The sequence below is a fragment of the Pituophis catenifer genome, unplaced genomic scaffold (assembly GCF_029215685.1).
Source record: "Pituophis catenifer annectens isolate HBS135680 unplaced genomic scaffold, rPitCat1.0.hap2 SCAF_3, whole genome shotgun sequence".
Taxonomy (NCBI): domain Eukaryota; kingdom Metazoa; phylum Chordata; class Lepidosauria; order Squamata; family Colubridae; genus Pituophis; species Pituophis catenifer.
In genome coordinates, this window is record NW_027256883.1 from 137,931,116 (window position 1) to 137,955,703 (window position 24,588).

Consider the following 24,588-nt stretch of genomic DNA (forward strand, 5'->3'; position numbering starts at 1 on the left):
CGAGAATGCAACAGGATTGTAGACATAGGCAGGCAAGAAGGTTTATGTCAGAACTGTTGTCCGAGATTGCATTATACTTGGACAATAAATAATAAAATACTAATTTCTTTTTAATGTAATAAAAGACATGCCAAAACTGCACTGACTGCAAACAAAATCTTCCTTCCTTCCTTCCTTCCTTCCTTCCTTCCTTCCTTCCTTCCTTCCTTCCTTCCTTCCTCCCTCCCTCCCTCCCTCCCTCCCTCCCTCCCTCCCTCCGAAACTAGTACTGTAGTTTGTGTCCTCTAGAGGGCATACTATACTTTATAACTGGAAATTTTTCATAGTCATTCACATTGGTTTAATATTTTTATGCTTGCTAATACCACGCTTCTTGTAGTTACAGTATTGGATATTCATTCACAAAATGGCATATGCATTCCTCATGCATATTACCTCTTTCATCCTCTGGAAGATTTCTTAAGGCAGTTTTGTATAATTCTGACTTGGTTGCTTCTGTGTCAGGTGAAAGAAAGAGGGGACTATGTCACTTCAAACGTGAAAAAATTGGATCTTTTGTGTGTTGAGTTACATCCCCCTCCTCCTCTCATCTATCACAATATCATGACCTAAATTTAGTCATCTGATCCATGGAATGATGAGAGTTGAAGACCAGAGCTAGGAAAAACTGCCATTAACCACACAGTTCCAGTCTCATAATAACAAACCGTACTTTATGAAAACGGTTGCTAAACCTTCCGTTTCCATGACTGCCATGTGGAATTTTGTTTATGTAACAACAATGACCACACCTCACCGAAAAAATATCCAATTAGCATTTTGCTATGTTGTCTTATAGCTTGAGTTTGTACATAGGTTTAAACCAAATGCTGTATATCATCTAGATCAGGGATGTCAAACTCGTGGCCCATGGGCCGGATGCGTCACATGCTGGCCACATCCATGCCCGATTTAGCAAAGTGGGAAAAAGTCACGATATGTAACATGACTCCGTCTTGATGATGCAAATTTGATATCCCTGATCTAAATTCAAGTGACCATGACCAAACAAACCCAATTCTAGACCCAGTGTTCTTTAATAACTATCAAGAAATATAAGTTTGCTGACATCAGGAAAAAAAATAAATACAATATCAGATCCCTCAAATATCTCTAATTTTGACTTGGGTAGTTTGGACAGACTAACTATGGTGGAGAGTAAGATGAGTTTGAAGGCCCCTTGTATGGGAGACGGAAACTAGCAAAGAGGTGACTCGTTATCTCATTGGTCTACCAGTTTCACTAAGGTCAAGGGATAATGAGGGCTGCAGTCCAAAATCTCTAGAGGACATCTGATAGTCTTCATCTGTCTCCCCACTTCCTTCTCCTATGAGAAGATACGTAGAAATTCACAGTCACTGCTTGCTTAGCCCATTAGATGACAGTAACTATTGATTCACAGCAATCCTTTCAGTAAATTTAGTCCCACTGAAAAATGGGGCATTTAGATACCTTTAACGATGAATTGCCTTATAGCCCTTTGAGATGCCAGTTTAATGACAGCCCTGTGGAATACAAAGGACTGCAGGGTATATCCTAATCCTCTTCTGTACGTGTGGCACAGCGTTGGAAGATGAATTAGCTACTTCTTTGTGTCAAGTGACTTACTTTTCATTTACGTTTTTATTTGCCTCTGTTCTGATAATTCCTAGCCCTCAGCTGGTAAAAAGATTAAGTCTCAGTCTCAGCTGAGGATGGTATTGGAGGCAGATTGCAACAAATGATACCATCCGCTGTCCCCTGTATGAAAGAAGTGACCTTGTTTATTGGTGTGGCTGTTTTTCTGACTTTTGTCCTTTCCTTTCCTTTCCTTTCCTTTCCTTTCCTTTCCTTTCCTTTCCTTTCCTTTCCTTTCCTTTCTTTTCCTTTCCTTTCCCCTTCCCCCTTCCCCCTCCCCTTCCCTGAGATTACAGTGAGATTTCCTGAGCAAATTCTGTTTCTGTTGCATACAGATTTATCCCCCAACTATGAAATATTGTTTTTTGTTTGTTTTCTAATTAGTTCCAAATCTGTATTGTAGTAGCTTGTGTTGGATCATTACACTAATGAGCATGAATCAAGAGTAAAATAATAATAATAAAGCTTTGTGGCAGGTTTGGGAAATGTATAATTTCCATTTGAAATAGTTGTTGTGAATTTTTTTTCTTTCACCATTATTTGCCAAAGTTTTAAAACAGGAGTATACTTGAACATATGGGGTCCTTGATTATGACTATTTGTTCTGTTTTGTGTTCACTGTATTTTTTCTTTGTTTTCAATGTCTCACAATTTGTAAACCACCCACAGTCGCTAGGAGTGGAGTAGCATATTAATTTAATAAATTATTATTAGCAAAACTTCTCATTCTATTTTTTCTGCTGTTTTTAGTGTTCATATGTAGCTTAAGTCTCTAAATGCTTCAATGCATTTAAAAATAATACATCACTGCGATACTTGATGGGGTAAGCAGTCATTGTAAGCTCTGGGCCTATTCATACATGCTTATCTCTGTAGATAAATACTGTATGGTGGAAAAAGTTGGAGCAATCAACTGGGATTCTAAAAGTCTATGGAGATTCTCAGTCATCCAGCTCATGGTTGTCCCAAAGTTGCTTTTTCACTCATTGAGGCCACTTGGAGGTTTATCTGTGCCTCAGAGTCACCTGAATAATGCAAATGGGTGCGGAGCCTTTTTGTAGGGCAGAAAACAGCCTGTAGCCAAGAAGGCTTCACACCTATTTGCACTACTCAGGTGACCCTGAGGACACAGATAAACCTCCAAGTGGCCTCAATGACTCTCTAAAAGAATGCAAATGACCAGCTGTCTGCAAGGAATATAATCCTTTCATTCCCCACCATCCACTCAAAGCTAAAAGCTTCTTGGGTGAGAAGCTAAAAGTCTTGAAAGAAAAAACAAGAAAATCTAGTTTCCTCCTGAAAAAGCACCTTTGGAACAACCAACTGGGATTGAAGTAATTGCCAAATCAAAGGCAAGCAATTGTGACATTCTATATTAGGAATGTATTGTATGTATGTATGTATGTATGTATAAAATCCCAAATCTTATATAGCTTCCCTCCAATTAATTTCTTTATTGGGGGGGAGTCATATAATTGCTTCATTTCTGGATAAAATTGCATGTTGCTTAAATATATAGTTAGCTTTTTTAATATAAGCAAAGATGAGAAAGCTGATCTAATATGAATATGCCTGGGATTTTAACTTTTTGGCCATGCTAATTCCACCAATATATGCATTGATAGAAGATCCAATAAAGTGAATTTCTTTTTTATTTCATGAGAGAATACATTTTTTATATGTTGAAACCCCCACCTTAAATTTGTGTTTTTTTCCATTATTAAGTAAATCCACTGATTATAATAAAGATTTTCTTTATATTTCTCTGCCGGCGTTAGTCAAAGTAGACAGTACTGATAGCTTTGTCTAGGTATAAAATAGTTTGATATATTTTAATGACTCCTCTTCTTTGACACTAATTTATAGCTATTTTTTTGCTGAATGACCTGTGTCAAGGAAATTATTTCATGATGGTATTTATTTTCTGTTAACGTTGATATCATCTAACATAGCAATGAATCATGAGATTCCAGCTTCCAGAGTGATCTGATATCTCCTTACGTTACTGATGTACTGATAATATATTTGAAAGTAGGAAGGAATTTTTGTAGTGACAATTATGTTGTGGGTGATCTCTGATAAGAAGTCTGTCAAAAGCTTCACTTTGAATGTTGGGAAATTCTGAAATTTCAGAAGCCCTGTATAGTTTTAAATTAAAATATTAGCTTTTTCACTGAGTATCTGTTGAAAAGCTCCAATATGGTAGCATAAAAATATTGAAAGTAGGCCTCCCTGTGTTTGAGAAAACACCCTGTATCATTTATATATACAAATATATATACATTTGTGCTACTTTAATTAGTTGTTTCCAAAATGCCCAATATGGATAGGTTTTTAAAATAAGAATATTGCACTGTGCTGTTTTCCTTCAGATAAATTTCAAGCACTTTCTTGAGAGTTGTATACCACAGAGAATTTCAGAGAGCATAGCTTTCATTTCCTGAAATCCCTTCTTCTCCTGGATTCTTAAAGGCCTAGGATCCTTTTTCTGTTTTGCATCTGGTCATCTTACACACAGATCTTGGGAATTTAAAGGTCTTTAAAATAGGTTTAATGGTGCTATTTTATGATCAGGCTTCTCCAAAGTAGCGTTCCTTCAGATATGTTCAATTTCAAGTCTCAGAATTCACTTCTGTTCTAGGAGTTGGTTCAATATGTCTTTGAGCTTCCAAGCTGTGGATGTAAAAAATTGTAACTGTCTTTTACTTACCAATGTATTGTGTTCTGGAATGTTGTAAAAGTTAAGCTCAGATTGACACATGATAATACTTATATATGATATATATAAAGATTTGACTCTAGTAAGGTGAAGGTAAAGGTTCCTGTCGCACATATGTGCTAGTCATTCCTAACTCTAGGGGACGGTGCTCATCTCCGTTTCAAAGCCGAAGAGCCAGCGCTGTCCAAAGACGTCTCCGTGGTCATGTGGCCGGCATGACTAAATGCCAAAGGTGCACGGAACGCTGTTACCTTCCCACCAAAGGTGGTCCCTATTTTTGTACTTGCATTTTTCATGTGCTTCCGAACTGCTAGGTTGGCAGAAGTTGAGACAAGTAACGGGAGCTCACCCTGTTATGCGGCACTAGGGATTCGAATGGCTGAACTGCCGACCTTTCAATCAATAGGCTCAGCCTCTAAGTCACTGAGCCTCCGCGTCCCCTCTAGTAGTACTCTAGTAGGCAAACCTTATTGCAGTCAGCGGAACTGATCTAAGCTCTTATATTTTGCATCTTAAAATTTCTTGCACATTCTGAATCAGGTTGAATTGATAAAAATGAAGGCTGAGGCTTAATACGTTTTTCCTCTTTTCTCTTGCAGCCTCTGTATTCGATGCCAGAAAGTGCACAATTCATGAAAAAGAACAAGAATGACAGCAGTGGCAGTAGTCATGAAAGCAGCAGTGACATCTCTGAATGGGAAGAGGAAGCTGAGAAAGAAGATGAAAATGGGAAGAAAGAAAAAAATGTCACATTTGATCTCGAAGATAGAAAATTAATAGAGCGATCCAGTAAGTTATATGAATGGAATTGATTAATTTTTATATTAATATCCTTTTTTTAAAAAGGAGATTTGCTGGTCATTTAAGTTTATAAGACCACTTGATTGAGAATGTTTTCTAAATGTGCAAACATATGTGATATCTTGAAATACTTCAGAAATTAATTAATACATGCTCTGTTGTTATGGGGAGGCGGAAAATTTTTGGTATAATAAGAATTAAAGCACATTCCAATTTTTTTTTTAAAAAACCCCACTCGTTCCCCACATTCCTGTCGATTGTTTTTCTCAGTCCTCATAATTTAACAGCAAGGAGACCATAACTACAATCCATCCCATTTGGCTATATTGGCTGGGATTGTTGTGAGTTAATTCAGCATCCTTAGTCTGAACTGAACAAATAAGGCAGGCAATTGGACTAAAAAATTTGGTGGAGTAATAATATTTGATAATGAGTGAAACGCAGGAAAAGAGAATCCAAATGAAGCTCTCACGGCATTGAAGTCTGTATTATACATGGCATAACAGAAAGCTCCACTGATTATAATTCAGGAGATGTTGAATTATACCATAACATGCACAATTAACTGAGGGAAGATTTTGAAAGAGATTATGGGTGGTTTTGTTATTAGGTCTCTTTTGATAGCTATCTAAAGTGTTAACACCTGTGTGTGTGTGTGTGTGTGTGTGTGTGTGTGGGAGAGGCAGTATGTGCAGGGTGGTGATACAAAGCAGTGGTGGGTTACTACTGGTTCGTCCCAGATCAGGCAAACCAGTAGCGGCGGCAGCGGGAGATTCTGCCCACCGCCTGGACGCTTCTGCGCATGTGCAGAAGCATTGCTTGCGCACATACATGTACGTCTACGAGCAAACTGGTAGCGACGGGTTTTGAATCCTACCCCTGATACAAAGGACAGGATTTATCTTTCTTGAATTTAATTCTCTTTCTTGAATTTAATGTGTGTGAGAGTGTGTGTGTGTGTGTGTGTTTATAGTATATTTTAAGCCTATTTAACAGCAAAAGACCGGCCCACAGTGCCTCTGCCAGCGAAAACGGAGCTCGTGAGAGCCACGTGAGAGCCGTCTGAGGCCCTCATGAACTCCATTTTTGCTGGCAGAGGGTTGCAGGAGGCTGTCGCGGCCGAAAATGGCAAAGTGCTCGGGCCACCCCAGGCACCACCGATACGAGTGATGTCGAGCTGGCCACGCCCACCCTGGCCATGCCCACCCTGGCCCCCTGAAGTCAAACACAACCCTGATGCGGCCCTTACTGAAATCGAGTTTGACACTCCTGCCCTATCAGTTTTGCATACGTGCATGGTCCAGAGTAGTGGAAAATAAGAGACAGAATATATGAGGAAAGGTATTTAGAGGCCACTTGTAACATTGGATTGAAAAGTCAAAAAAATCCATACAAAATTCAGAATATATTCTGAGCAGATGCATGCAAGTTTGGAGGTTGTTGTTTTTTTTAGTCTATAATTGTGATTTGAGAGAGGACTTGAATATTTTGTATTCATTTCCAGGCAGAATGCACTGGAAGCAGCCACTGAAAAAAGTCCCATCTTATGTATCTGCCGCCTCCTCGACTAGTCCTATCCGGCGTTCTGTAAGCTGCCCTCGATCCATTTCAGCTTTGGCTATGCAAATGCAAGCTGACAAACGCCCTTTCACAGCCAAACCAGTAATGCATCTCTCTCGGTCATCACTCGCGAGCAGGTCACACTCTTTAAACAGAGGTTCATCTACTATCAAAGTGTCTCACACTGCCAACCAAGGTTCTGTATCTGGGGTAAGTTAGCAAAGCATGCCTGTTTTGTAATAACAAATATTTAATGAAGTGTTCAGGAGTTGGGGGAGATGAAGAGCAACGAGATTAATATTTTACCATCCATTTTGCTATCCAAACCATTTTTTTAAAATTTTTTTTGTTTTTACAAAAAATTAACCAGTTGCACTTGTGGCCAGAGGAAATAAAGGTGGCTTAGGCATTTTATTCTACACAACAACCTTGTTCTAAATGAAATTTTTTGCTTCAGATTGGAAAATGAAAAAGTTTTACAGGAACTGCACATTTGGATAATCAGAAGATTCGGAATCATTAGGAAAAAATAAAACCTAGAGGGAAGTTTTTTGCAGAAACTCCTGGGGGTGGGAATTGGTGTCTTTATTTTATCAGATGAGAAAGGATTATTTGGTTTAGTTTTTCTTCAGTTTTTCTTTTACATATCTATATTTTAAAAAGAATTATTGATGTTCATGGTAATAATTCATGTTCCATCCCTGAAAGTTTTTAAGAAGAGATTGGACAGCTATTTGTCCCGAATGGTATAGGGCAGTGGGATGGCAACCTTTTTGCCATCACATGCCAAAATTGGGAGGGAGCACTGGGAGGTCATGCGCATGCGTGCCCACACCCAAAATCCAATGCCATTCGCGCCACGCCACCCTGTGCATGCACATGAGACCCCCCCGCACATGCATGCATGACCCCCCCCACACCCCATTTTGGGCCTAGCAAGCCTCCCTGAAGCCTCCGGAGGCCAGAAACAGCCCGTTTCCTGACTTCTGGTGGGCCTGGTAGGCCTGTTTTTTGCCCTCCCCCGGCTCCAGAAGCTTTCTTGGAGCCTGAGGAGGGTGAAAACTGCCTTACCAACCCCCCGGAGGCCCTCTAGAGGCTGAAAATGCCCTCCCAGAGCCTCCACGCGAGCCCTGTACTTACCTGGCATCCAAAACAGTCTGCGTGGAGATTCCTGGGAGGGGAGGGGCAGCCAAAAATCAGCTGGCTGATACGCACATGCGCACTGGAGCTAAGCTAGGGCAATGGCTCGCGTGCCCGCAGATATGGCTCCATGTGCCATAGGTTCGCCATCACGGGTATAGGGTCTTCTCAGTGAGCAGAGGGTTGGGCTAGAAGACCTTCAGGGTCCCTTCCAACTCTGATATTCTGTTACTCTAATAGCATGGATTCCTAGAAACTTTCCCACAGAGTTCCTATGATTATGTTTGGTTCATTAACATTTTCAACCTATTTCTGTACATAAAGGTACACCATATGTTTAAATAGCACTTTATTCCACAATTCATAGGGCCTTATGCCATGCAGGAGTCATGTTGATATAGTGGGTCTTCATTTTCTTCTCTTACCCTCTTTCTGCCTTTCAGATCATGCTCTAGAGGGTTCCTAAACACAATAGAGAAAATTTGCACAGAGGAGGAGTTTGCAAGGAAAAGAAGCTATCCATTTACTTAAAAAAACAAAAACAAAACCCTTTCGCCGTGCCCTCAAAACGTTTTTATTCCAACAAGCCGGGCTGGCCTAATTTTTTTAACTTTTTTAATTTTTTAAAATTTTAAAACGGATATTTTATTTGAATAGCTGGGCCAAATTATTTAATATGCTTTTAAATCGTTTTTAAATTTTATATTTGTATGCTTTTACTTTTGGCTGTACACCGCCCTGAGTCCTTTGGGAGAAGGGCGGTATATAAATTGGAATAATAAATAAATAAATAAATAATAAATTAAAAAACTGTTCATAAATCACGTTTTCCATGCTGTTGTAACTTTGAAAAGTCACTAAATGAATGGTTGTAAGTCGAGGACTACTTATACCAGCCCAGGAGGCTATTTTGAAAGTACCATAAAAACAGGATAAATATGGCTTCTTAGCTTATTAAATTTTCTTCTTGACTGTATAAGGGTACTGTAGCCTTCCTTATTAATTAATCAATCTACATTTGTAAAATAAAGCTCCATAAGAATATATGGACTGCCTCTATGGATAAGCAGCACTAGGTCAAACTGGCTTCCATGGCTGCAATACCTCCACGAGGTCATAAATTAAAGTCTTGTGTTGTATTTATCTCCATTGTAGGAATAATGTTATTGTCAAGGAAGGTATTGTCTAGATATATTAAAGAGCTACCTGTTAATTCGATTTCATATGGAAAGAACTGACAAACACTGAATGGTTTTGCAGTCACTGGCACTGAAACAGAATTTTTCAGCTATCTCATACCTTTTGTCCTGACTTGGCAGGGTGAAATGCAGCCGGGAACAATGGAGCAGGAAGAATTATTGACAAAGGAAACTTTAGCCATTTTCAATGACATGAAGATACGATACCCAGGGAAAACAAACGAAGAAGCAGATCTAATCATTGAAGATGTAAGTAGCGCAGAAGAACATTGTCACTAAGGCAAACTTTAGTTGCAAGATGAGATGGGGGGCCGTTGCCGAAACCTGCTTAGCAGTAGTAGCTGCTACACCATGTTTTTGCAGTGATAACTGAGCGATAAACAGGATGGGAAAGTGATAGACAAAATATTCTCACAGAAAACTTCCTCGGAGAAATCAGAGGTGTTGATTGATTTGATAACAGCATTTTTATCCCATTCAACTGCCAAAATGATTTATATGTAATCAGTAAACAAGGTACATTCTGCCTGCAGGCATATACCGTCTAAAAACCTGACACACTACAAAGTATGTGTGTGTTTGGGGGGGGAGGGGGGAAGTGTAGGAATAAAAAAAGAAAAGTCTCTGGCACTCGCTTATCAAGATAAACAGTAGTTCTTGCCATGAAGAACTGGAATGGAAGCAGTTTAGGGACAGAAAAAGCCTCTTGAATCTTGTTTTCAGCACCAAGTTGCATACTTTTTCTTAGCTCTCTTGGCTAAAACCAAATGGGAGGCTTGTTTTTCTGAAATCAGTCCAGCACAAGTACAGACAGTTCTCGACTTACGACCATAATTGAGCCCCAAAATTTCCGTTGCTAAGTGAGACATTTGTTAAGTGAGTTTTTCTCCATTTTACAACCTTTCTTGCCACAGTTGCCGCAGTTATTAAGTTAGTAACACGATAGTTAAGTAAATCTGGCCTCCCCATTGATTTTGCTGGTCAGAAGGTCACAAAAGGTGATCACAGGATACCAGGACACTACAACTGTCATAACTGTCAGTCAATTGCCAGGCATCTGAATTTTCATCACCTGACCATGGGGATGCTGCAACGGTCGTAGGCGTGAAAAATGGGTCATAAGTCACTTTTTTTCAATGCTGCTGTAACTTTGAACGGTCACTAAATGAAGTGTTGTAAATTGAGGACTATCTGTAAACAGTGTAGATCATGGGTGTCCATGCATGTGCCTCATTAAATGCAGAAGAATTGTTTTAGGCCACATATAAAATATATAATATCGTTAATGATATATAAATCCTGTAATATTTAAAGTTTTATCATCTTGTGGGACTGCATTACTAGCTGTCCAGGGCCGGTGGGTTGGACATGCCTGGTGTAGATGAAATACGGATGACTTTTCTACCTGACTTGAGTTTTTCTAAATTTAATGAAATATTTGGGATCTGGCAATGGAAACAATTATTTTCTCTTGGGCAAATTATTGTCAATATATAGTATGTAACCTGGCTTGTTTGCCTGAGCTATATAATTTTTGCAAACTAACAGCTTACATATTGGGTTAGGGTTAGGGTTACACAGCTTACATGTTGGGGAAGCTTCAGTATAAACTAGTCAGGTACCATTCAGAAAATAATGGACTACAACTATCTATCTTCTCAATTATTGCATGTCTTTGTTATAGCAGATTTGCAGATCAAAAACTTATGCCACAATCAACTGATTACTCTTTAAGATGACACAGAATCCTTTATGTATGTTCCATAGCTACTACACCGGACTGCTTTTCAATTAATAGCAACTTTTGGAAAGATTAGATCCTCATTGCTTTTTTCTTTTTTTGGTGTGGGTGGGGAAAAAGGCATCGGAATATAATTTTTTTTTTAAAAAAAATTGATTTATATGCCGCCCTTCTCCGGAGACTCAGGGCAGCTTACAATGCGTTAAGCAATAGCCTTCATACTTTTGTATATTTATACAAAGTCAGCTTATTGCTCCCACAAACTGGGTCCTCATTTTACCTACCTTAGAAAGGATGGAAAGCTGAGTCAACTTTGAGCCTGGTGAGATTCGAACTTACAGTAATTGCAGACAGCTGGTGTTAATCACAATGCTTTTAATCTGCTGAGCCACCAGGCCCTTTATTTAAACAATTTAAATTGTTGGAAGTTTCCATCCTTGGTGGAGGGAGGAGAATATGAAACTTCTTTATTTTCACATGTAAATTATCATCAATATTGCTAGTCTTTCAGCATATTCCTTTTAAAATAACATATTTGTGCCATCTAGTGGCACAACTGGAAGAGTACTCAGCAGAATTACCTATAGCACAGTATTTTAAAATAATGTTTATGTTGCAAATAAATGCTTTAACATCATGCTATGTTTCCAAAATCTTGCATTCCTATACCTGTTTACAAAAACGTCAGCTGTAAAACAAAACAAATACAAAGAACACTTAAGAAATTTCCATTTGAGCATTAGCAGATTCAGAAGCAATGGGATTTTTTTTGAATTGCTAATTCCTAAATAGAAATATGCAGTTTAGAGCAATGTTTAGAAGAGGAGTGGGCATTTCAGTCTATTTAAAAATGAGCCATGAGATAACCAGGTTTTTTGATGATATTTAAACTGTTCATGGTAGCAAATTCAAAATGGGATTGCAAAGAGCTCCAAAGAATCGGGTGCATAAGTCTCAAAATGACAAATGATGTAGAGTAAATAATGTAAATGCAAAATATTGGGGTAAAATATTTGAAACTTTACCCCTACATTATTGTTACATATTAATGATATTAATAAATGTTCTATTAATGAAGTATCAACATAGCATGCAAGCATTCTATAAAAAGGAAATTCCATGCCTCAAATCATTAGAAAAAGAATTACTGTATTTTTTTTTTAATCCAGCAACACTCTTAAAACAATTTGGAATGCAAGATATAGTTTTATGACCAACCCTCAGGGATGACACAGTAGAATGAAAACAAAATTTAAAAATTTCTAATCAAAATTATTATGAGATGAGATCTGCTGAGAGGGGAGATACAGTTTAACTATACAAATTCATGGAAGGAAAATATGCATAAGTAGAAGGAGGTTTTCCCCTTTTTTCAGTGTTAGAACTTGGAATCATTTTTAAAATTAAATGTGGAGGCATTCAAGCCTAATAAAAGAGAAATGATTTTTTTTATTTTTACATAATCTAGGCAAAATGGCTATCAAATATAGAAGTAGTCTTTAGTTTAAATGGTATTTAAAGGATACTAGGCACCTTCATGGAGAATCCAGCTATTAATATTGGTGGCTATAGCCTGAATCACAGATAGCACATCTTAAATGTCATCTATTAAAGGGCAATAGTAAAAGAAGAATATTGCTTTCCTGAATATGTTTGTGAGTTTTTTTTTTTAAAGAGTTTACAGAAAGAAAAAAAACAATTTTTTTTTACAAGTATTTCCCCAACCCCCCCTCCCTTCCTTACCCCCCCCATCCATGTTTGTGAGTTTCTTGAATGCATATGATTGGCCACTGTGTGAACAGAGCTAAGTGAGCCCTTGACCTGATCCAGGAAGGTAATGTTTTTACATTAGATATACTTATCTGGCAGGTGAGATACCTTGATCACATTAGATACCTCCAGCTGCAAACACCACCTTTCTGAGATGTATGTGTTGTGGCAGTGCTGGCAGCAGATTTGGACAGTGAGTAGGTTGGGGAAGAAACATGGGTTAGTCCTGGAGTCTGAGGAAGGCTCGGATGAGGGCTCTGAGTCGGAGGCAGAGAGGGGGCCATGGCCATCTGGTAGTTATTTGTTGCCTCCTGAGCCTCCGGAGTCTGAGATCAGCGAGACAGAAGAACAGTGGGTCCCTGTTCCCAGTGTGTGCATGCACAGTGGTGCCAGAAGACAAGAGCAATTAAGAAAACAGGGTCGACTTGGCAGTAAGTCTTGGAGATGATTGGCCCCTCCCATAAGACATAAAAGAGGAGCGAATGGGACGTGAGCGTTTGCAGGAAGCAATTAGTTCATCTGGTTGGTCCAAGCTTTGGAAAGTTCTATTTGACTCTGTGCTAAATTTGGCCTTGCCCTATATTTGGCAATTAGTTCTCTGGCAGCATTCCAAGGGAGATGAGGTGGGTGTTTATAAACATTCACCTGAAAGACTGTTTGTGAAGCCTTTCTGACTGTGAATGACAATAATTCACAGCTGTATGAATAAAAGAGATTTTCTGGGACTAAGATTGTGTTTATGTTTTAATTTGCAGGCAGTCCTCATATTTGTGCAGTAATGATTACAATGTTTTTAGTCTGGCATAATGGGCAATGTTTGTTCTCACAAGAGCAGACTAGGCGAGAAGCAAATTCAGTTGCATTTGACATGTGACAGTAGAAGAAATGAATGAGTGAAAGAATGAATAATATGCATAGTTAATTAATTAGAAACTACCTCTTTCTTCTTTCTAACTTTAATTCTTTTCTCTTTAATATAGATAATGGATAACTGGAAATACCATAAATCAAAAGTGGCATCGTATTGGTTAATAAAATTAGACTCTGTAAAACAGCGAAAGGTAAGAAGCAACTTCTTTTCACTATAGATTAGCCATGTGAACTATTATTATTATTAGTCATTTAGTCATTAGTCATATTAGTCATTTGCTGTGTTAAGTCCTGCTAATACTGTACCTTTAAATTCAGGAGTCCTCCATATTTTTAAGAATGAGTATCAGGGAGTCAGTCAGTCAGTCAGTCAGTCAGACAAACAGATCTACTGACTGACTAACGTTTCTCCATTTCATCTGAGCAGGTGACACATTCCAGAGTAACTGTATTGCCACCTAAGCAGAGCAAGAGAATTGCACTTTCAAAATAATAAAATGGCAGAACATGCTATCCAGAGAAATGTCTCTGTTTTCTGTTTATCTTTGTGTTTAGCAGTAATTGTAATACTGTGGAGCATTATTTGTGGTGCTAATAAATTGCATATTAAAATAAGAGCAGCCCTAATAGGAAAAACATATTTTGTTCAAATCAATATAAATAATTTAATAATGAAATCCATCATCTTGACAATTGATTTAATCTAAATCCAAAGTTTTTACATCACAATGTAGGTCTAGGTAAAGTAACTGCACCATCAGGTTGCTCAAAAGCAAGCATATCAAGACACAACATTAAGGACAAAATGCACTTCCAAAATGCGTTTCGCACTCCAAACAGTTGGTGCACAATTACACTATTGATCAATTGGCACAGATAATATTTTGGTGCAGTTGTCAGTCCTGTGTAGCTGATTCTTATTTCAAATGACATTTTCTCCTCTATGATGTCTCTTGCAACTTCCTCTTCCTTATTGAAGTGTCTTCTTCATATATGTATCTATATTCAGGTGTGCAAGCATCTTCCTTTTATAGTTAGAACTTGGCTATGATCCAATTACTTATGCTGCTTTAAAAGTCCCCACGGTGGGGGAAGGGAGGAGGAAGGACTGATGTAAAGCTGTTCTTTTGCACACATCTCTTTATACTTCTCCATTGGAAGATCATTTCCTTCCACTTTCTTCTCCTTCCTTCTCTTGGAGAAGGAAAGTGAAGTACTCAAGCTATTGCCACTTAAACATCAGTGGTGGGTTGCCCCCGGTTCGGACCGGTTATATAGAACCGATAGTAAAACTGGCGGGAGGCTCCGCCCACTGACCATGACGTCATCAAAAGCGATCTGCGCATGCGCAGAAGCGTGCGTGCATGCGTGCGTGATCCAATTGCGAACCGGTAGTAAAGGTAAGTAGAACCCACCCCTGCTAAACATGTACCAGCATGGAATGTCACCATCCCTACAGTCTCCAGAATTAACATGTCAAAAAATAAGGAATATTTGTGCTGTTTCATTTTTCCTTAACTACTTGTTCCTACAATTGTGCTTCAAACTAGTCCCATGCTTGAAACCATTCCAACTTATATTTTCCTGTAGATGGTTTAAGGAGACCCCATAAGGAGGTTAAGGAGACCCCATAAAAAAATCATCATATTTCACCAGCTTTCTTCTACTGATTTGAGTGATATTTCAGATACATTGGTTAGGTCAGGATGACATACAGTATTAGATCGCTGTGTAGAAAGTGTGTTCTTTTGGAGAAAATATGCCTGATACTGGGAGAATGAATGTTATCTGAAGTACTATTAACTTCTTAACTTCTTTTGGCAAGGAGACAGTTCTGCAGGCTTCCCTGTATTTAAACCTAATTTTGTTTTTAAGATTATCTTTGACACTGACATTACAGTTTGCATTGTGTACTCAGACAATGTGTGAGTACACACTGTGACCCTATTGGAAAAACCAATGCTTTATATAGGAGCAAGGGCAAGTGCTTAAAAAAAAGGAAAGAAAATCAAAGAGAAAGTGGTGGTATAAAAAATATATTTTTGCAAGATATCGGTTAAGGACAATATATGGCAATTATGACAAATCAGAAGTACAAACCAATATTTTGGTATATATCCATTTTAAGGATTAAGTTAATGGAAAAGTTGTGTCTGTGGCCAGACTTACTCCGCTGTACAAAAAGTTGGCAGATAAGATAGAAGGGGTTTTGGTAGCCATATCATGTGTGGAGGTTGGTCAGGGGTGGGTTCTACTCACCTTTACTTTGGGTTTGCAATGGGGCCGTGCGCACGTGCTTGCTTCACTCGCATGCATGCATGCTCTTCTGCGCATGCACAGAAGTGTTCTGATGATGTCAGTGTCAGTGGGCGGAGCCTCCCTCTGGTTTTACTACCAGTTCTATAGAACTGGTCCGAACTGGGGGCAACCCACCACTGGGGTTGGTATAGAAACTTGTTTCTGAACCTGCTTCCATTGTATTAGATTTGTGATCATAATTGTTATGATTACATTATCTTGACTTGACGATTTATAGCCATGTTCAAAGAAGAGTATATTTTTGGAACATGCTATCAATAGATTAGCGGAAGAGGTATTTGAGGTTTTGCAGTTCTTACACAATACAAAACATGTCTGCAAAACCATGCAGTCGCTATAGGCAACACAAAACATCTCTGCAAATAGAAAAATGTTTTTTTGTCCCTGTAAGTCTTAAGTCTAAATTCAGTTTTACTGCATTGTGTATAAAATTACCTGTGGTTTCCAGGCATTTGTGCACCCTGGTATGTCCATCCTTCCGTCTATATTGCTTTGTGCAGAATTTCTAGTTCAGGCATCCTTAAATAAATTTTCTTTAAACCCAGCTTTTATTTTAATGCATAGCCAATTAGCCTTAAAACCACAAAATAGTTTCTGCAATGCTCTTATATTTACAGTTCCACATTTGATGTTGGGTGGAACATATTGGTCCAGTATAAAGTCTATGAATCTCTAACATTCATTTACAGAAAATTGGAATTGATAAGTTAATTGCAGCAAGACGTGGGTCTATGATGTCTAGTCAATGCTGAAAGGAATTGAAATAAGGTCATTACTGTCCTAAAGGAGAAGGACTTGGTTTCATGTGACCAGTTTTGATTTCTCTTCCAAGGCTCTGTATATATCTCCATCAGTGAGGTCTGCATCTAAGTGGCCACATGGCCCTTTAATGGGCCTGTCGTATATCATTTAATTATAGAAATCAGCCCTTCAGATATTACATTACTGAGTGGTAAAGTACAGTACATATCCACCAAAAAGAAGAAATAGTTCAAATAGACTAACCGTGACTGGATCCAGGAGGGCAATAAAATTACCTATTTTGTTCAAATACATAAAAATACGGTACATAAATAGAAGACAAATTAAAGCTTCCATAAGAACAATTGCAGGTCTATTTTTTTTAAAAAGAAAAATTGATAACAGTAATGTCTCACTATGAGCCAGAAACAGTTATAAATAAGTCTAGTCGAATTAAACAAGAATAGTATCCGTTTCTATTTGAGATATCATATTGGCCATGCCTGTACTGCCATAATTTACTGGCTTCCTGTGTAATCAGATGAAAGAACTTACCCTCAAACCATCTGCAAGATATTTAGAAAACAATGAGAATTGTAGATGCTTTGTGTTTGAGAGCATTAACTTAGAGCTTAACTAGCTTGGATATGATTTTAGGTAGAAAAATAGAATGTACGAATAGTGTTAGCCTTATAGGAAATCAAAGGTGAATATTGAAGCACAGAAATGTCAGGGACTGTCTTTTTTTCAGCAGGTCGAATTCAGCATTTGCTCATGTTTGGAATACTAGTGTCACGAAAACGTATTAAACAGAACACTCAAATTAGATCACTTTAATTTGTTTCCCCTTTTCTACATGTCAGGCAGTTTTTCTCAGTTTGAGGCACTGATGTACTGATTCAAAAACTTCTTCATTGTCATTATCATGATAATTTGAAACACTGTTCTGGAAGTCATCTCATGACATCAAAGATTTATAGCCAATCAATACTGCGTTTAGCTGGCTTGGGTTGCAAACGGGAAGAATAGGTTTCCTTTGAATTCAACCTTTATCAGAAAATGCTACATCTTGACAATCATGGTAAATGGAGTCAAATTTTGTAAATCTGGAAGCCTCCTAATAGCAGTTGTTTTATACCTCTGAAAATAGTCCTGGTTTATGAAAGAGAAGATAAATTAAACTTTAAAAAAATAAATAAAAACTACCTAAATTTCAAGAAGTTGCCTCCTCCTTTCCTTTTATATTTCCTTTTATATTTCTGTTGTGGTTGTAGCGGTAGGCATTGCCTTATACCTAATAAATAATTTAGATTTGTTTAGAGTCACCTTGAACAGTGTATGGATGTAATAAATGATTAAATAAAATGTTTTTGATTAATATATTTGATGTAATATGCAATAAGTGAAGTGCTAAAAGTATATTGTTTTTTTTTACAAAAATGGTCCATCCTAGAACCTGTGAGGTAATTTTCAAGTTGCTCTCTAAACTGTTCCTTAAGTTTTCTTTATTTATTTTGTCAATGTAATCTTTTTTGTAGGTTTTAGACATTGTGAAAGTCAGTATTCGCTCTGTCCTGAAGCATATCTGGAGAGTTTCAGATGTGGAATGTTTACATTTATACCGACTTTTTAACCGTGTGTTTAATCGCCTGCTCTGGAGCCACGGCCAAGGCCTGTGGAACTGTTTCTGTAATTCAGGGTAAGAGTATATACACTCAGAAAAGACAGACATGGAAATTGTTTTTCTTGAATAAAAACAAGGCTCTTTCTCGTTTGCAACTTTATTTTCCTCATAGTTAATTTAGTAATACTGTTTACTTATTTAGACTTTCTTAAAAATATTCATTTCTCTGTTTCTATATTTTATATTCTGAGTGTTGGTAAGATTATGGATGCAGGACTTTTTAATCAAGACAGAATTGCTCAAAGTCGTAGGCATGTTCTTTTGGGAAGTAGTGGTTTGAACTGAAATTTTTACACAAACACATACACAGACTTTTTGCTGCTTTGATCATTTGCTCAGCTCTCGTGTTCCCTAATCATCTGGTGGTCCATGGGCAACAGTCATCCTGGCAGGAGCTGCTCTGGAGTCAAGAGCAGAAATAGCTCCTATGTCTCCTGAATTACTTTGTGCTCCTTCCAGAGCCCATCTTGACAATGTTGCTGGATTTCAAGGGCACAGTTGCTGGGGATAAAGAAGAATACAATTCCCATCCCAAAACTCTGTTCTCCTCAAAAACAGTTCTACCACAGATACTCTGACTAGTGTGGCCTTTGAAATACAAAGGCTGAATTATTAATTTGTATTTTCCTATTTCCCACCAACTGTGAGTGAAACAGTACCAGCTCTTTACTGTAAACTAACAAGGTCATACATTAATTCACTTCCTTCTCTGTAGCTAAATTTCTCACGTAAAGATTTCAGATTGTCATTTGTGGCGGAAAAGCATGAGGTCATGTCTGTTTCCATGCCAACAGGAGCTCTTGGGAGACAATATTCAGTAAAAGCACAGAAGCCGTGACTGCCGATCAACTCCAGTGTTGCCAACGAATAGTTGAACTTTGTAAACAGTGCCTGCTAGTGGTTTACAAATACTCGTCTGATGTTAGAGGGACCATCTCTGGAATGAATTCTGATTGGGACGACACAAGGTATGCATGATGCTGAATTTTACATTTTGCGGTCTGATGTTAAATGCAATTTAGGGATGCAAGGGCATGATTAGGCTTCCATACTGTTGGATTTTGTTGCAGAATTTCAGTTGATACCAAACTTTAAATTAAAAGTTTAATTTAACTTTTAATGTTTCATTTCAGGCTAGTAACTCCAATCCAGCAGTTTACATGTGTTTAAACTGATTCTTGTGAGAGCCAGTTTGGTGTAGTGGTTAAGGCATCAGGCTAGAAACTGGGAGATTGTGAGTTCAGTTCTGCCTGCCTTAATCACAAAGCCAGCTGGGTGAACTTGGGCCAGTGACTTTTCTGTCATCCCTAGAAAGGAGGCAGTGGCAGGCAACTTCGGAAAACCTTGCCAAGGAAATCACAGGGATTTGTCCAGGCAATCTCCCATTATTGCACACCACTGAATGGAAGGACACCCACCCCAACCCCTTGATTCATATATATGCAATTTCTAGCTTCTGATTGTTGCCTAGACATTTTAGTGCAGAAACATAATCACTTTCTCCCCTTTGTTTTCCAAGACTTTGTAATGTAAAATATCTGAGGGGTACCAAGTTGGTGCATGTTAATATAATGAATATGAAATCCCAATCGAATAGATTGGTGTAGCATGGATGAAAATCTATACAAATCCTTTTTGGGTCATCTTTTTAATAAGTAGGAGAAGAGTTCTATTAGAACTTTTCCCAATTTTGAGCTAATTTTTAAAAAGCTGTTACTTGCACTGAGTGATCTGGAACAGTTTGACAAAGATTTCTTCAAATAGTAATAGTGTTCAGAATAATTTTTCCATCAGCTTCCCAATACAGTTTTGAATGCTTTAGAAAGTATAGTACAAGTTCTTTGCTCAAGACATCTTGGTTGATTGATTAGCATATGGATATTGATGTCCGGGGCAGTCAAAGAGATGTAAGGTCACACTGTACTTCTAAAAGAACAATAAACTTTACAAAATGGTTCCTTAGACTAAAATTTTATTATAATTGTCTAATTCTCTGAAGACAATATCAGCTTCACAACCCAAAGTCATTTTTTCTATTAAATGATTATTTGGGCAAATTTAAGAGCAACAACAACAACCAAGGGCTTTATCTGCAGCGATTCTGATTTAACTTAATAGAATTTATTGCTATACATTGTAGTAGTAGCCATAAATTTTAATAATCCAGCTGTGGTATACCCTTCCATTTATTTTTGGCCATTGCTCATAATGATTGAGAACTTATAGGCCAGACCTACCCCTGCTATATATTGAGTAGTTGAGAATTACAAGAATGTTATGATAAACTTAATAATCCATGCCATTTACAAGAAATTAAAAGGGTTTTCTCCAAAGCATGTAATGTGCCATTATTAGAAATGATTCTAGGCTAGATGGAATATTATTTTAATTCAACAGACCTTTCAAAAAGGAGCAAAATTAAGCATAGGTATTATTTGTTTTAGAAATATAAACCCAATATAAATTACCTATAGAATTTCCTTACCGTAGGGCCATAGTAATCAGGATGTGGTGCACCTTCGACATAGCCATGACATAGAAATACCACACAGCTCTGATTCTCTCTTACTTCATTCCGAAATAATTTTATTTGTGGTAAAAGCCTGTGCTACATCCCCAAAATTCAACATGTTAGTGATCCTGCCTGCCTTACACCATTATGTTGGAACATATATATATATGACAAAAATTGAAATACATTTCCAGAGGTTAGTGTCTGCATAACTTAAAAAAAAAAGGTAATAGTGTAATAAAAAATGGCAACATTGGATTGGATAATCCAGGTTCAAGTCTTCCTCTGACTAAGAATTTTGAGTCAGGCCTTTTTCTCTCTCAGCTCTTCAGTTTGACAGGCCTATAGTAGAGGGGATAAGATAAAAAGAAATGAGACGCCATGTTAACCAATTTGAACTTCTAAGAGAAAGGCAAGATGTAAATGGAAAGTAATAGACATATGCAAAAATGTTCTGAATTCAACTCTTTTGAGCCCAAAATCATTCCAGAAATCTCTGAAATATACCAGTTTAATATACCAGTGTGGGCCTTAAACCTGTTTAATGTTCAAAAGCGCATTTTAAATTGAACACAGTTTAAATTCAGAATGTTTGTTCTATCTTTTTAATGTAGTAATTTTAATGCACAATAGTTATGCAATAGCCTTTGTCAGGAAAAAAAAAAAAGCAAGCTTCAGCCATTTGACAACTTTGAGAAAGAGGGTGATGATTGCTGGCAGGTGTCTCTATGGCTGAGAACTCCATGATGTTGCAGAAAATTTGCAGTAAATCTACTCCCTTTAAAGATCCACTCTGACTTCTTTCTTTTTGTTTCCTCCTTGTAACTGGCGTTTCTTGGAAATGCTCCAGTCCTTAATTTCCAGTTCTGAAGTGTGTAATTTCTTTCCAGCAATTAACCACCAGACATTTGTTCATCAGCATTTCCTTTGGAAAGAACTGAAAATGTATACTCTCCGATTCAAAGCTCATATGAAATTATCATCAGGAACCTTCTTCTTCTTGTTTCCTCCAAGGAAAGTGCAGAATCTTCTTAATACCCTAATCAAATCTGCTTTTCAAATAAGATAAGGGAAGGTTCAAATCCTTTGAATTCTTTTTTTTTTCTGTCTCCTTTTCCATACACAACATGGTTCCAAAGAAAATTACCACCTCAGGTTGAGTAATTTGAAATAATCAGAACCAGATTTTGATGGGGAAACATCTCAAAGACGAACAATACTGCTGAGAAGCAATATAATTCAGGGCCAGCATCTTCAGTTAAGAAAACCTTAGTAGCAAGGCTGGAAAAAAAATCAGTGCCTGAGAGGTTAGAGAGCTGTTATAAGGTAGGGTTGTAGTCCAACCGGTCTGGAAGGCGCCATTTATTTATTTGTTAGATTTACAGATCTGCCTTTTCTCTAGGAGTTCTGGGTAGCTACATGAACTCTCCCTTTATTTTATCCTCACAATAGCAATTCTAAGGAGGTAGGTTGAAAACTCCCAGGGAGTTTTCATGGCTGAGAGTAGACTTGAACCTGGACCTTTCTGATTCTCATGACACACCGCACTTGCTTTCACATCATACTGACTTGCCAAGTTAGAGAAAGTTGGGTTCTACATAAAGTGCTTTGACATCTTGATTCTTGAAACAAAGATTCTTGAAACATCTGTGACTAACTGTAGAGCATTTAAAGTTTAGGAAGATTTTATCAAAATGCTGCTCTTTATATTTCAAGTTGTCCTCACTTAATGACTGCAGTTGGGAGCAGCAACTCTGTTGCTAAGCAATATGGATGTTAAGTGAAACCTTACATGGCCATGCCAGACTTACCACATCCGTTTCACTGCAGTTGTTAAGCAAATCATCCACAATCTTGAAGTGCCACACCCTGTGACCACAAATTGCAACTTATCACTGGCTTTTCTTTTGGTGTTGCTTGTTGGAAGCTGTGAAGTTAGTCAATGGCAGTCATGTAATTGTGAAACATTGCAACACTCATAAGTTCAAGGACCAGTCATAAAGCTACTTTATCAGCGCTGTTGTAACTTTGAACCATCATTTAAAAAGGCAGTCGTTAATGAAGAGCTACCTATAATTTTTAAATTTTTAAATTTTAAATAGGTAATGCATCATAGCAATTGCTATGCTCAGAGAATTGCCTTTTGTAAAAATAAAAATAGTATAGATTTCTTCTCTGCAGTGTACTTGTTATCTTTTTGTAGTTTATTCTCCTATCCTGTCTGAACTGAAAGTATTTTATAAAGTAGACTTCAAATCCTTTTCACAGGAGTTCTCGTCCAATTTTCCTGGCTGGATCCATGTTTTCTTTTCCCCCTAGTCCGTAATCAATTCAATTGAAATCCATTTTTATTTATTTACAGGATTTAAATGAGCGCCTATTTCATACAAAGACTCTAGGCAGTTCACAACAATCTGTAATTAAAAACATACCTTTCCTCCCAGGTGCCAGAGTTTATCCCCCCCTCCCCCCATTCTAGCCTGGTGCTTGGGGGACCAGCCAGGTCTTCACACATCCCAGATGGGCTGAAAGGGTAGCAATTCCTCTGAACTCTAGTGGGAGGCTGTTCCAAAATATTGGGGCAGCCACTGAGAAGACATCCCTCTGAGGTTTCATCAGATGGCAACATTTAAGGGAGAGGATCGGGAAATACCCCCCAGCCCCAAATCTAATCTAGGCAGAAACCTTTAGCTAGAGGTAATCCTGCAAGTAACCTGGCTCTGTGTCATGTAGGGCTTTAAAGGTAATAACCAGCACTTGAATTGTAACTGAAAGCCAGTGCAATTCATGCAGGAGTGGGGTTACTTGAGTGTATCATAGGGTAGGGGTCCCCAACCCATGGTTTGTGGATTGGTACTGGGCCATGGCATGCCGGAAACTGTCCTCCTATCTGCGGAAAAACTTCTTTCCACGGTGTTAAGGATATTGTTGTGTTACCAACCAGCAGAGTAAGTGCACAGAGAAACGGTACTGAGAGCAATGAATACAATACATACAAACTGGTTTAACAAAGCTTTTACTTTGTAGTGAAAAACAATTGCATAGTCTTTTAGTCAATCCAAGTCTTTAGCCATTCAAATCAATCCGAAGTTACAGATATCTTCTTATCAGACAAACAGCAGTTGGTAATAAACATCAATACAACACTGGTAACAAATCACGATGGTAGCATATCCATCCACGTCTTCACACACGACAGTAACAGTTCCAACCAACAAGTCAAGCAGCAAGTCAAGCAATGATGAGAGCAGGTCCAACAATGACTATAGCTCGGCTTCCTTCTTATATACAGTTTACACTAGTAATTATCCAGTTAAGATAAGTGAAGTCAACAGTGCAATGACTCAACAGTACAATTATGATAATTGCAGTCAGCAGTTAGTCAGCAGTCATTAGTCATTACAGTGACTCAGCAGTACAATTACTCAGCATTACATTTAAAGTTACAGAATACATTTAAAGTGATAGAACACATATATTGCCTGGACAACTTGTTAGACTTATACCATATCCTAACACACAGAACCGGTCCCTGGTGCCCAAAAGGTTGGGGGGCGCTGCCATAAGGTACTGAATGCTGCTGCATTCTGCATCAGTTGCAGATTCTGATGGTCTTCAAGCCCCATGTAGAGTACATTGCAGTAATCCGAACAGGAGTTGACTAAGGCATGGATAACTCTGAGCAAGGCTTCCCATTTGGACTACTGCAATGTATTTGACACATTAGCAAAGGCAAACTTAATTTTGCAAGTGATTATTGTATATTTAGAAGAAATCAGTAGCTGCAGCTTCTGGACAGAACCCGTAGAGTAATGCATTACAGGTAGTCCTTGACTTAAGGCCATAGTTGGGCCTGAAACTGCTGCTCTAAAACAA

At 38.0% G+C, this 24,588-nt stretch overlaps 1 protein-coding gene across 1 annotated transcript in view; it reads left to right on the forward strand.

Annotated features, from left to right (window-relative positions):
• The window catches only part of TTLL7 (tubulin tyrosine ligase like 7), a 72,715-nt gene that overhangs the window by 44,643 nt on the left and 3,484 nt on the right, over positions 1-24,588 (forward strand). Inside the window, exons 14-19 of the mRNA XM_070939435.1 lie at positions 4,975-5,164; positions 6,681-6,946; positions 9,196-9,324; positions 13,567-13,647; positions 18,055-18,215; positions 18,995-19,168. Of these exons, the coding sequence (XP_070795536.1) occupies positions 4,975-5,164; positions 6,681-6,946; positions 9,196-9,324; positions 13,567-13,647; positions 18,055-18,215; positions 18,995-19,168 (1,001 nt within the window). The remainder of the gene's footprint in view (positions 1-4,974; positions 5,165-6,680; positions 6,947-9,195; positions 9,325-13,566; positions 13,648-18,054; positions 18,216-18,994; positions 19,169-24,588) is intronic.